Below are 13,505 nucleotides of genomic sequence, written 5' to 3' on the forward strand. Positions count from 1 at the left end.
GGGGATTAAAACTTGGTTTCTGAGTGGAGACTTCCAAACACCAATTAACTCTCTCTTTACTCATGTACAGGCTGGCAGAGTGCCACTACTGAATGCTGGAGCTGCCTGAACAATGGCAATTAGTTTCCTTGACATTGTTTGACACAAACCATTTTCATTTTGTTCATATTCTATCACAGACTTTAAATTTTTTGTCAAAATGATTTTTGTTTGCAATCAAAAATTAATTTTGATTTGATTCAGATCAAAATGAAAATAAATGTGAGGGTTTGGTTTCCAGTGGAAAAAAAATTGAAATCTATTACACTGCAAATAATGAATGTTATTAAATGCGTAGAAATACTCCTTCTAAAATTTTTGGTAGACTGGAAGAGCTATAGCAGCACTGGCTGTAAATCAAAGGCCCGTTGTATCAATTTAGAGCTTTTAATCTAGAAAAAAATCTGGGTAGTTCAATGACTCAGTGTATAGTGAATGTACTAGCAATGACACATGGCCTTGTAGGTATGGAGACCTTGTGGGGATAGTTAAGGAAAACCATTTTATTCTTTCTTAGCAGTCTCGTCACACCATTGTCCATATCATGTATAAGGCAGTTTTCTTTGGGCCAGCATAGGTTCTCTATCCCATTGTATATCTTCCTGTCTTGCAAGGTTTAGACTCTATCCCAAAGACCACTGGTTGGGCAGAAAGTTCAGGCAAACCTATAAAGCCTTAAATGAGTGATGTGCTACCTTGTGAAACAGCATACAAACATCTCAGGGTTGGTTTCAAATATTCTACCCACCAGTAAGGCAGTGAGTCCTGTATTCTGTGAGACTATCCCTGCGCCTTAATCCATGTGGTTAGATCTAAAGACATGTGATAAGCAGAAGAAAGATGATCTTGTGGTAGAGGTATTGGTCTCAAGATCTAGGGTGAAATAATGGCATCATTGAATTTGGGTTTAGTTTCCAGCTCTGTATGACCTTGAGTAAGCTACTTACTGCCCCTGTGCCTCTACTCCGCATCTATAAAATGGAAATAACCTTTCTGTGCCTTTCAGGGATGTGAGGATAGGTCTGTTTATGTTTGTAAACTGCATGCGTACTATGGTTGATAAGAATCATGTAGGCGGACTGTGTCTCACACAATGACATTGAAAGAATCTAGGGAAAATTTGCCAGTCTTCAATTTTTGTGCTCCGTTTCTCGTCATGTTTGCTGAAAGGTCCATCAGTGTTAGGTGGAAACTATGAAATATGAGGGTTTAGCCTACTTTCAACTGGAAACAAAATCAATTAACTTGTAGGTGGGACATCAACTCTTACAAACCAAAATGACTGAGATTTGCACAACTGTCATGAGAGTTCAAATCTACCCAGGATTTGCACCTCCTTAGTTTTGGACAGGAAAATTCTCCTCTATTTTCAGAATCTTTCAGTTGGATGACTCTTTAGAGACAGTGATGACCGTACTATTCAAAGCTTTAGTGTGTCATTTTTATCTTTGTCACCTTCTTTTTAGTAAGCTTTACTGAGTAACAAATGATCACTCAGACAGAGGAGACCAAAGTAATTTTATTTCCCTTGCTAAAAACTTTGTAAAAATAGTCTCTCATGCATACAATGTTCACCAAAAATATGTTTGCTTATAGGACAAATAAGAAAAAACAGAACAAAGTGCTCTCTAGTTTAAAAGGTGAATACCATGAGACTAAATGCCATCTAAGGTTAAATGCCATACTTAAAATGTGGGCATATGCAGTGTTCCAGTTTATCAACAACTTCAAAGGCAGTCTTAAACTGCTGATCCAGACCTAGAGCCAAAATTCAGGGGAATTCAGAGGAGTTCATCTATGAGATCTTCAGAGCTGACTAGGGTATTTAGCCACTTCACTCTTCTTGAAATGACTGAGGGTTGTGTGGCCAAATCTCCTATTTGGCTTGGAGACCTCAATTATGGTTTAGCCTTTGATTTAAACAAGGAACAGCTGCAATGTTCAAATCCTGACTTGAACTTGCCCAGAGGACACAGGGTTAAATCCTAAACTGTGTAAATCACTATACCTCCATTACTGTCTAGCAAACATTCCTTATTATCTCCCTTTCCAGTGTCTTTCTACCATCTCAGTGGCTCAGGGCACATAATGTAATAATTACAGGTACATTTTTTGTGAGAATTTCCAGTCAAACTAAACCAGCAGTTCGAATGAATTCACAGGCTTTTCATTGCACTGTGTCCATTTCTGGCTTCTGATTTTGGTGAAACATGTTTTGAGGCTCAGAGGTGATTCTGGGGTTCACTTTGAATCTAAAGAAGGATGAACTTGTCCTAGCCATGTGGCCAACAGCTTGCTAGCATGCTCCTACTAGTCCTGTTATGTACAGGTTGATGGGGAGGCAGCTCCAAGATGAAAAGTAAAACAGGGCCTTACATCTGGGCTATTCCAAAATCAAAGTATCCTGATATTTTTTCTTAGTAAGCATTTCTCCTCAGCTCTAAGCCTACATCCCTTCAGGTATTAACTTAATGAGTAATATGAAGTGTGTCTTGTCATTTTCATTTTCCTCCAAATTCAGAAGTATGTATACATAGTTCTATGATTTGCTACTTATTAAAACCAAATGTTGCTAATGCCTACAAATTTATTGTAAATCGCAGTACTTTTCTTAAAGCCCTATGTCCTGAAATAGTATGAGATCAGAATCTCAGCTTTCATTAAAAACGAATTAAGTTTTTAACTTGCATGATGTCTGGGATGATAAAACCTTACAAGTGCTGACACCAGGTGTCAAACAAAGAGCTCCAATGTATTTATACTCTCATCCTTTGTAAATTAATTTCAAGATTTTTGAATACCTGGTATTGACAATACTGAAAACCTTGTGTTATCTTTGGAATCATTCATAGTTCTTGAATGCTTTGTTTTCGCTCCATTTTTAACTACATAAAAATAATAGAGCAATTCTTGTTGCATATAACTCAGAAAGACCACAACAGGTCCGAATATTTGACTGTCTAGACGATGTGCTTGGGGGCGGGGGACATTTTAATTACAGCAGTTCCTGGAAAGCTGCTCTAATTAAAATGCCCTACCATCATGTATATTAAGCCCCCACAGGTCCTGAATGGGGATGGGCGCTTTATTTAAACCTCATTTGATGAGGTTTAGATAAAGTACCCCAGAGGCTATTTTTAAACTGTGGGGGCTTATACATGTGATGATGAAGTAATCTGGAGCATTCTAATTAGAATATGAACCAGAATGTGTATAAGCAGCCTTGGGTTTTGTGAATCATGTTTGCATGCCAACCAGTGCTAACCTTGTGTGGCACCCCAATGACATGCTTGAAAGGATTTCAAGGCACCCCAGGGTGTCTTGGCACCCTGGTTCAGAAGCACTAGGTTACCGTGCAATTTTTCAGAAAAGCCTAATAGGATCAAAAGTGTTCTGCTTTCATTACCTTTTCAGAATTCCATTCCTAATAGCCAGTTAGACATTCCATTGCAATTAGATATTCCATTTTCTTCCATTACAACTTTCAACAAAGATGTCCTGTCAGGTTGACTTCTTTCCCTCGTGTAGTTAGATTATTGTGGCATTCAAAAAGTGGTGGCCATTTTAAGCTTTGTTCTCCTCTTTATCTTCCATATAAGCCCTTTAGCTCAGCTGTAGTAAAACAAATCATTCAAATTCCTCTTGGCTAAAACTCTTCTTGTGAAGAGACTTTCACATTTGAAACAGCACTACAAAAACAACTGTACTGCAAAATAAGCCCTCTTAGATTCCTCCCAGTAAATTCACCTTGGCCTTGTCTGCATCATTTATTTAGTAATTTATCTATTTATTTAATTTTGATGCATCTGATCAGTTTCTTTTACTATTCTATTTATGGTACGTTTGACCTGAGGGGGAAAAACCTGAAGATACATCTTAACAGAATCTCATTCAGATTCAGGGCAGGTGCCAAGCTAGCAGGACACATTCAGTGGTATCACAAACCCATAGTGTACTTCAGGGGGCAGTAGATAAGGAGTAGGATAGACAATAAATAAGGGGTAGTAAGGGAGTATTGTAGTAAGGGAGTGCCATTTGCCATTTATCTGGCATTTTAGTGAGTGAAAAGTGTATGTACGTGACACACCAATAAGAGGCAGGAATTGAGGCAAGAAAGGCAACCTGCATGAGCCTCTCATTGATAAGAAGTGATGTGGCAGGCGAGCAGAATTGCAAAGAACGTAACTTTACTGCTCCCGCAAACAGGTCAACAGTATATGCTGAGACTCCGATGCTTGTGTAGTAGCAGTGTGGCTCAGCTTGTATTGCTGGACACACTAGGTCCATCAGTGACCTTGACCTCTTTCTCTGGGTCCACTCATCATATTACTGTCTGAGGTAAACCAGCCCCCCCTTAGATTATTCACCAAATCCCTGTTATTTCTTTTCATTTCACACGCTCCCCTTCTTCCTTTTCTGTGCATAAGCCATATTCTTTTTACACATTTGGTGCATATTGAGTGTAATTCCACTGATTTAAGTGAAATTAAACTGATATAAAACAGGGATGCGATCAGAATTGGGTCCCTCATAGAATGCCAGGTGAAAGCGGTCGGTCCAGGGACTTCCATGAGTTGCATCAGTTTACTCTAGGTCTGAGTCTGGTCGCAGTACTTGACGAAACTAACAACCATATAGTTGAGGCATCTGTGGAATACAGGATTGGCCTGAGACCAGAATCCAATTTTGTACTGTGTTTAGTGTATAGTTACTGCTCCTAGAATGAATAGTCACTAAAAAAGGTGCTGTGAAATATAACCATTTCTGGTGATCCTAAACTACTTGGCATACTTGTGAGAGCATTATTAAAAGCATCACTGGAAAAAACCCTCTATGAAATGAAAGTACTTGTGAATACTGTTATATAGTACATAATACTATATAAATGGCCAAGAACTCCAACATTTATGGCATTTTTGAGAGAGAATATCTGAGTAAGAGGGGAACACACATATCTACTTCTTGCAGAGGGATAAAAAAGTACAAGATTTGTAATATGAATTTATGCTGAGTCCCATGCAAAATGGCAACAGCAATAAAAACCAAACCAAACCCAGATTTAAAATAGAGGTTGAAAAATAAGATTAATGCTCATAATTTTGTGCATTAATGTTTCCTGCAGAGAGCTGGCAGCTTTCCCTTTGGATGGCTCTGGCCAATCCATGCATAGGAAAGTTGTATATATGGCCAACAAGATTCTACTACACTGATAGCTTAAAAATGTTAAGTATACAAGTGGCAGCATGCTATGCATATAATCATGTATTCTGGAAATTGTTACTGTAAAATGCAAGAGCAAAATTTTGATCTTTTAAAAGAGATTTTCAAGTTTCTGATGTTTAAAATGGCTGTTAAACAAGTTCTCTTGCCAGGAACTAGCAGAAACATAAAATAGCTAGTGGCCCGAAGTCAGACGCCAGTACTGCTCCCCTTGAAGGCAGAAGCAAGATAATGACAGCAAAATTAGGTTCTAAATGTGCTTTTCCAGATTTTATACTTCCTTTATCCTACTGGGATATAAAAATCTCTGGCTTTGGAGATTCACACTCAGTATTTAAATGAAACCTTCCTGAGGTTCAGACTGAATATTCAGGTTGAGCTTGTTTTAGGCACTAGGGCCACAGCTTCAAATCAAAGGGAGTTGGGCACCTAAATAGGAAAGAGGTGCCTAAATGTCTCTGATGATCTAGTTCACATGTACTAAACAGAGGAGTACAGCATACATTCTAGCATCACTCTTATTGGCTGTGTCTTCATGAGATGCTAACTGCACCGAGGAATGGCTTTTTTGTAACGCTGACTGCGCAGTAGCTCATGACTACTGCGCAGTGGCATCATGTCACATTTCCTTCCATGTGACACTACTACGCAGTAGTCATGGGCTGCTGCATAGTGAATGTCTCATGTAGGTTCACAAAAATGGCCACACCTACATCTGAATCCAGGTTGTGCACTACCTTATCAAGGACTTCTTTGTCTCTACCAAAGCACTGGTGTACTGACTATGTTAAAATAAGAAAGGGTTAAAAGGCTGTCAGGTCTTGTCTATGGGACAGCTTTTGTACTTTGGATGCAGAACCAGTTGATGCTTATCAGCTGGGGCAAATCCATCACCCTATACCGGAAACTTATCCCAAAGATCAGCTGCCAGGATGCCAGGATGCCACAAAAAATGTTCCAATAGAAATCAATCTGCATATTTTAGTTTGCATGACCTGTACTTGGCTATCCTACTTCTGCTGTGTTACCTTCTCATAGGCAAAGGCACAAATTCTGCTCTGTTGCATCATGCACAAACCTGATAAAGTCAATAGTCTTCTCATGATGCGACTAAGAACAGATGCTGACCCTGGATCTTTTTTCACAAACTTTATCATTGCATTGCAGACCATGTGATCCTGGCACATAGGCACAACCAATTCCTGGCTGTCACTAAATCACATCTTGCCAAGGATGGACTCCTCTAGTATGCAAGACCCCCAAAGTCTGTATTGTGGGGAATCACATAAGACAACCTAACAGACCTAACAGGTTGGGTCTTTAGTTGTATTTTGACTTCGCAAGTATCTTTTCAAACCTGGCTTGCCCTTACTGCTTCTTTACCACCTGCAGTTTATTCTGCTACATCTGTTTGCCATGTGGAGGATTAAGACTGCAACAGAATAAGAAGGATGACTCCAGGTGGGAAAAGAAAGAACAGGCAAACTCTTACTGGGATGAGGTGGGTAAGTTTCTGGTTTCGTGAAATGTCCTTAATTTTATGAACAAAGGGACAGAATTCTCTCTAAATAGTTGTATAGAACAGTGGAACTGAAGCTTCTCACCCCATGGGTGAGATGAGTAGCGGAGGGCTGGCCTGTGGGCCGGATCAAGCCCTGTGCGTCAGGATCAGGCTCTACACTGCCTCTGCTCCTCAGGGCCCAGGGCTCCTCATGAGGCTGGAAATTTGGGGGCAAGATAGCAGTGCCACTGCTCCCCCACTGCCAAATTTTTGGATCCATGGGGAGCCTCATGGGCTAGATGACATGGTGCTGGGGGCCAGAGCTGGCCCACAGGCTGGAGGTCAAGCACCACCTGGTATAGACTGTTTCCCAAACAATTTTCAAAGACCCTGATGGCTCTTTAAAATGCTCAGTAGTGGAACAAAGTTCCTCTTTGGTTCACTAGAGGGTAGCATGTGGAAGTCTGTTTTGAAACCATTTGCACCAATCCACTGGAAGATAACAGCCCTGACTTGTGCCAGCACAGTGAAAGGATCAGTATCAATGCTGTCTTAACTGAGTGCACCAGCCTAGCTTTGTGAACACACAAGCTTATACCTTGGGCTAAAATGGATACCAGGCTGGTTAATAGGGCTCTACATTCCTGGGTCTCTGGCAACAGTCTTGTAAACCATCTGAAATAGGACAAGTTCCAGATTAGAACATATGACCACCACCCAAGAGGAGGCTCCTTCATTTTTGTTCTATGATGTGTCGTTGTCACTGTGGTGGAGGCCCAGCAGTTCCTCTGCTAAGTGTATGAGACTGTTTTCCTCCAGGGCTGCTATCAGTCTCTGTAATGTGGCTCTTTTCCCCTCAGACTGGATAAACTTGAGAAGCAGCTGATATGCTTGTTCATACAGTCCCTCCCGGTCATATTCAAGGGCCAAGTTGTCAATCACAGGATCCCGAAGAGCCCGGCAGTTCTTCTGCAGAGACCGACCCACTTGCTTCCACTTCTTTGAAACAAGCTTGGCAAATTTTTGATGGTCATCCCGTGTGAGTGTTCTGTTGGCTTTAAAGGTAACAAAAAGCACTTAACAGTGGAACTCTGCATTGATTGTTGCTGTGATGCAAACAAGGTCATGTTAAAGTCTACACAATATTTAGGAGAACAAGGACCTCCAAGCCAAAGGGTGAAATCTAGATATGCACAATGTGTTAGAACTCCATCACACAGTTCAAGTATGCCATCATTAGCTTTTGTACACCTAGTACTTCGCAACTAACACTAGCAGCTAAACTGCTGCAGTTGCTACCCAAGACAATTATGTGTTTAGGTTGCCCCCATGAGGCCAGTTCTGGTTATATGCTGCCTCACACTCAAATACAACTGTCTTACTGTGTGTTGGGGTTTACCTTTCTCTGAGACATCTCCTCTTTATTTTCTGCAGTCTGTCCCCAGTTCCCTTAAAAAACTTTTCTTTAGGTTTCTTTCCTCCTGAACTTTGTATCTCCTTTTTCTAAAAAATGTGTTCCTTATTGGCCCCAGAAATACTGAAACAAAGAATGTGGAGCTTCTTCTTCTTTAAGCTCTAAAGTCCTTATCAGGCCCTACACTGCCTCCACCTGGCCCTGCCTGGCCCCTGCATGCTGGTATCAAGCCCTTAGGGCCTGGCCATCTGGCCTTGTACACTGGGACCAGGCTTGATTTAGTTGGTCTCCAGTGCATAGTGCACAAACCCATATTTGCTATATGAGACCAAGAAAACATGCTCTTCTCAGGAAAGGGCCAAAACAGCCAGAAGTGCTGATGACCCTGGGAACCCTGGGAACCCTGAGCCAGGCTTGAAAGGGATCCCAGATAGTTCTGTGCTCTGCGTCTGGTTTTGATCAATGATATTTCTCCTTCTTTATCGTAAGTACTAATTTCATTCATGGGCTGGTCTTGGCAAACAGAGACATCTTCCTTTTTTACATTAACAAACTTTCCCCTGTTCACTCATTCTAAATGTGAATTTTCTAAACTTATTTTATAGCTGTGTGGAGCATTATCATGTTAGAGCAGGGGTGGGCAATTATTTGGGCTGGAGGGCCACTTAGGGAGTTTTGGTGAGCTATTGCAGGTTAGGGGAAGTGGTGTTGACCTGGGTAGGTGGGAGGTGTGTTGACCCTTGCTGGTGTGGGGGAGAGAGACAACTGATCCTATCTGGCCTGTCTATCCTATACCTACCAGGAATACTGGGTGGGGTCTCCATGGTGACCAGCCGGGATCCCACCTGCCCCCTCAGTCTGGCACCCTGGCAGTGGGTGTGGGTCAGAGTGCCCGGGCAGCGGGGCTAGGTCTGGTGGTGGTGGTGACATTGGCACCAGCAGCTGAAAGGAGCCGCCGCTGCCAGGAAGCTGAGTTTGGCTGCCGTCTCACTGCATGCCCAGGGTTGGAGGGACTAACTGCACATGCGACAGCCTGGGCTGCACCATGCACCTGGGCCGGGCAGGGTTAAGAAGCATGAATGCAGCAGGCTAGACAGTATCCCATGGCAAGCTGGATCCGGCCTGCAGGCCATATTTTGCCCACCCCTGTGTTAGATCCACTGGTGTCCATAACATACCTAATTAGTAGAAATTCAATTCAGAGAGCCCCACTGCATTCCCAAAGACAAATAATGCTCCTGACTGACTTCAATCATGTGGCATGCAGAAACAACACTAAAATTTTAATTCACCCTGCTGGCAAAAGTGAGGCAGAGTTACAGCAGTGAGGAGAACTCAAGAGAGTGGAAGGGTGGTAAACTCTGAAACATCCACTGCTGTCCATTGTCAGAGCCAGAAGATTGGACTAGATAAAGTACTGATCTGCACAGTCTGCCAGGACCTAGATTCATATCATAGTCCCTGCTACCTTGGACTCTGAGAAGTTCACTTTTTGTCTCATCCAGGGACACCTGGAACCAGCATACAGTTACTAGCTCCCTGTGGTATTGGAGGAAAGGATGGGCAAGAACTTTAGGATTCAGACAGTTTATGATTAAACACTCACCAAAGTACTGTCCTTGAAAGATAAAGGTGGTTCCTTGGGGCAGAGAGCTTGCCCCAGAAGGATAAGGCAGAGATGAGGAGTTCAAAGAGTTGCTTGTCTTTGCAACAACCACACTGTTCTCCTGTCGACAAGTCAGGCTCCTGAGAGATTTCTCCAGCTCTGCAATTTCCTCATCCCTCAGGCGGTCAGGCTGTAAGGCAAATAGCAGCAGTCATTTGAGCTGAATTGTCCATCCCATGAAGTAGTCAAATCAAGGGTTGATGCCTTTGTGGAAAACATGCTTTAGTCAATTGTAAATCATTAGGCTCAATACAAGGGCAACCAGATTAAATTCTACTGCTGTTGTTAAATGGATCAGACTAGATGGTCTAATAGCCCCTCTCTGTCCTTACAGTCTAGGGATTTGTACTACTTTTCATTTTTTTTAAACATGGCTTTCCCTGGACTCCTTCCCCACCTCCCCACCATTTTTGTTTTTTCACACAGGTTTAGTAACTACCCATAGAGTGAAGGGAATTTACTACTAATTATTACTTATAAGCAGATCCTAATTGGGTACATCTACACATGCCCCTTAATGCACAGTAGTGTATTCTACTGCCCATTAAAGCGGCGCGTAAAAAACTTTGCTAATATGCGAATGCACAGTAGAACATGCTGCTGCACCTTAAAGGTCACCTAAAAAGCATGTGCTTGCCCTGGTGCACATTAGGGCAGCCTAATGTGCATTAATTTAGTACCTCATATTGGAGGGCATTTGTACATATGCTTGTGCCGCAGCACCAGGATCTTTTAAAAGTGCTTGGCACTGCGGCGCATTCATTTGTATAAACAGCAATGTGCATGTCAGCGCTGAGAAAATGGCAGTGGTGCACTTTTGAACTAAAACACATCAAAGGTGTTTTAGTTCAAAAGTGCACCACTACCATTTTCTCAGCGCAGACAAAGATTCACCATTTATACAAACATATGTGATGCAACGCCAGGTGCATCAGCTCACATGCCAGATCTCCAGCGTGTGCATACCAGACAAATGTATGTGTATAAATGCCCAGAGGTACTAAATGTGCCTTAGGAAAAGCGCATTAATGCATGTGTAGATGGGCCCACTGACATCAGCTCAGCTACCCTAACTTAAACCAACTAAGGATCAGACCCAAAAAATAAGTGTCAAAGCAAGAAATAGAACCCATGTGTTCCAACTCCCAGCACTATAAGCATTAGATTTTATGCAGAGATTAATTGCAAAAAACTGTCTTTTTTGCTAATGTTCCTTTGTTCCAGTCTGTGTACAAAGGTAAAGATGACACCATATTCTGTTGCTGAGTCTGTCATAATATTACACCAAGGATGGGGATTTTGTGGCTGAAAGCTTGTCTAACATGTCACAACTATACAGCTGGTCCAATAAAGGGTGCTGCCAAAAACACCCTGCTTCTTAGCTTGTCACTTTAACATTTGTTACACTAATAGGCATAAATTAGACTGAGTCCATTCTGGGGAGTAGAGAATGCACTCATCTTTTTTTTCTGGTTGGTCTGTTAAGTCCATAGAAGGGATGGAAAGAGAGGAGCAGGCCAAACTGACAGAGCTTCTAGAATAGTCCATTGTTTGGGCCCAAAATGAAAGTTTTGCTCTTTGTTTCCTATATGCTTGCAAAAAAGCAGCTTGCTGTGAAACAGGTGCCACTTACTCCTTTGGGATATTGCAGGTGGCTTTTATTCCCTGGGGTAATCAAGAGACTTGGAAGCTACCGTTTTAGTTTTTCCTAATGGTTTAGGTAGGGATGATCTTGCCTCAAGAAGGGGATTGAACTAGATCAGTAGTGCACAACCTCCACCCGTGGGCCAGAACTAGCCCATGGACGCATGCCATCCAGCCCACAGGGCTTCCCACAGGTCTGGAAATTCTTTGGCAAGGGAGCAGTGGCAGTGTTAATTGCCAGTTGGTCTGCAGCCATACTTGGCTTATAAGTCTAAGCTGGTGCACAAGCTCTGTCCACAGCCAGATGTAGCATGTGCAGTCTTTCCATGGCCAGATCTTGCACAAAGAGCCTATCTGTGGCTGGATCTGGCATGCAGGGTCTGTCTTTGGCCTTTTCCAGTGCATGGATAGAGACAGGATGCAGGCTCTGTGTGCCAGTCTAAAAGCCAAATCCACATGCTGAGCCCATGCTGGATCCAGCCCCCAGACCAGCCTCCTGTTACTCATCTGGCTCTGTTTGAGCACTACAGAACTATATGACGAGGTCTCTTCCAGTCCTATTTTTCTGGGGTTTTTCTATATCTTTTTAAGATTTTTTTTTCCTTATTGAATTCCAAGTTGAAACCAACATCTCCTAAGTCCTCCACTCGTACCGTCACCCCCAGACAATCCTTTCTCACCAATTCACCTTCTCTTTGTAGATACAATCTAAGCAGCGCTCCACTTCATTCAGCATTCTGTCGAGATGCTCACTTCCAGTCTTCAGATCTGTTTCAACAGATATGGTGGGCATTGACAGGGTGAGTTGGAGGTGATTCTGGAGAGACTTCTGGAGCGCTCCCTCTCGGTAACTCTGAAGGAATTTACGGCAGTTCTCCTCCTTGCAGAATTTGAGCTGGACAATCAAGTGTGGGTCACTGCAGTGCACTTTGAGCACATCAACCCCATTCACGCTGCCTGTGGAATCTGTTAGGAAGATATCCAACTGTGAGACAGCCAGTGAAAGCCGTGACCCAGTCTACATCTCAGTGTCAAGCTCACAGTTAGATTCCTTCTTCTGTGGTCATTTCCCCTCTGTGCTATAATACAGTGTTTTTTCACGACTAAGAGTTTGTATTTGAAACTGGGAAGAAAGGGTTAATCTTCTACTGACTATGATATAATGAATTCAATTTATGTAGGCAACCTGATCAGACTTAGGTGCTGGTAATAAAGTGCTGGTGCTGAGAGTTAGTAATTAAACCAGAAGTGAATTAAAGGCTATTTAAACTACAGTGTACAAAGGGAGAGTCTTTGACTTCCTGCAATGGGGAGAGAATCTGAACATTTGTATATCTAATGTAAATTAAAATGCGCCCTGCAGGCAAAACCCTTGTTTACACTTAACCTTCTATCAATAAACCTGATGACAGGTATTCTCACAGAAAATGTCTTTATGACTTGTTACAATTTACCTGTTATGTCTGCCAATCTTTCTGCACTCTACAGGTAGTAAGTACCCCTTTCCCTTTTGAATGTGCTAGCTCTTCCACACTATTCCACACTATTCGACTGCAATTCTCTTATTTTAAAGCTATTCCCTTTGCTCCTATTTTACTGCCTTCCTCCATTCATTTAAGTGACTGTTTTTTTCATATACATATGGAATCATGGAAGTCATTGTTCTGTTTTATTTAGGTCAAGCTGTTTCTGCTTTTTTCTCAGACCTGAGGAAGGGCACTTTGTCCCAAAAGGTTGTCTAAAATCTCCCCCAACTATACAGTTAAAAGGTATCACCAAAAAAAGCAGCACATGCCAGCCGAATCAGTGCTCTCATAGATTCATAGATGTTAGGGTTGGAAGGGACCTCAATAGATCATCAAGTCCAACCCCCTGCATAGGCAGGAAAGAGTGCTGGGTCTAGATGACCCCAGCTAGATGCTTATCTAACCTCCTCTTGAAGACCCCCAGGGCAGGGGAGAGCACCACCTCCCTTGGGAGCCCATTCCAGACCTTGGCCACTCGAACTGTGAAGAAGTTCT

General features: G+C 42.4%; 1 protein-coding gene across 2 annotated transcripts in view; it reads right to left on the reverse strand.

Annotated features, from left to right (window-relative positions):
* Positions 1 to 1,540: 1,540 nt before the first annotated feature.
* Positions 1,541 to 13,505, reverse strand: part of TRADD (TNFRSF1A associated via death domain) — a 36,082-nt gene continuing 24,117 nt past the window's right edge. For both annotated transcript variants that reach the window (XM_006268168.4, XM_006268167.4), the window contains exons 3-5: positions 12,173 to 12,450; positions 9,781 to 9,970; positions 1,541 to 7,815 (exon numbers count right to left, since the gene is read on the reverse strand). In XM_006268168.4, coding sequence (XP_006268230.2) covers positions 7,505 to 7,815; positions 9,781 to 9,970; positions 12,173 to 12,450 — 779 coding nt within the window. In that variant the 3' untranslated portion in view covers positions 1,541 to 7,504. The remainder of the gene's footprint in view (positions 7,816 to 9,780; positions 9,971 to 12,172; positions 12,451 to 13,505) is intronic.

The sequence above is a fragment of the Alligator mississippiensis genome, chromosome 10, assembly GCF_030867095.1.
Source record: "Alligator mississippiensis isolate rAllMis1 chromosome 10, rAllMis1, whole genome shotgun sequence".
NCBI classification, from domain to species: Eukaryota; Metazoa; Chordata; order Crocodylia; family Alligatoridae; genus Alligator; species Alligator mississippiensis.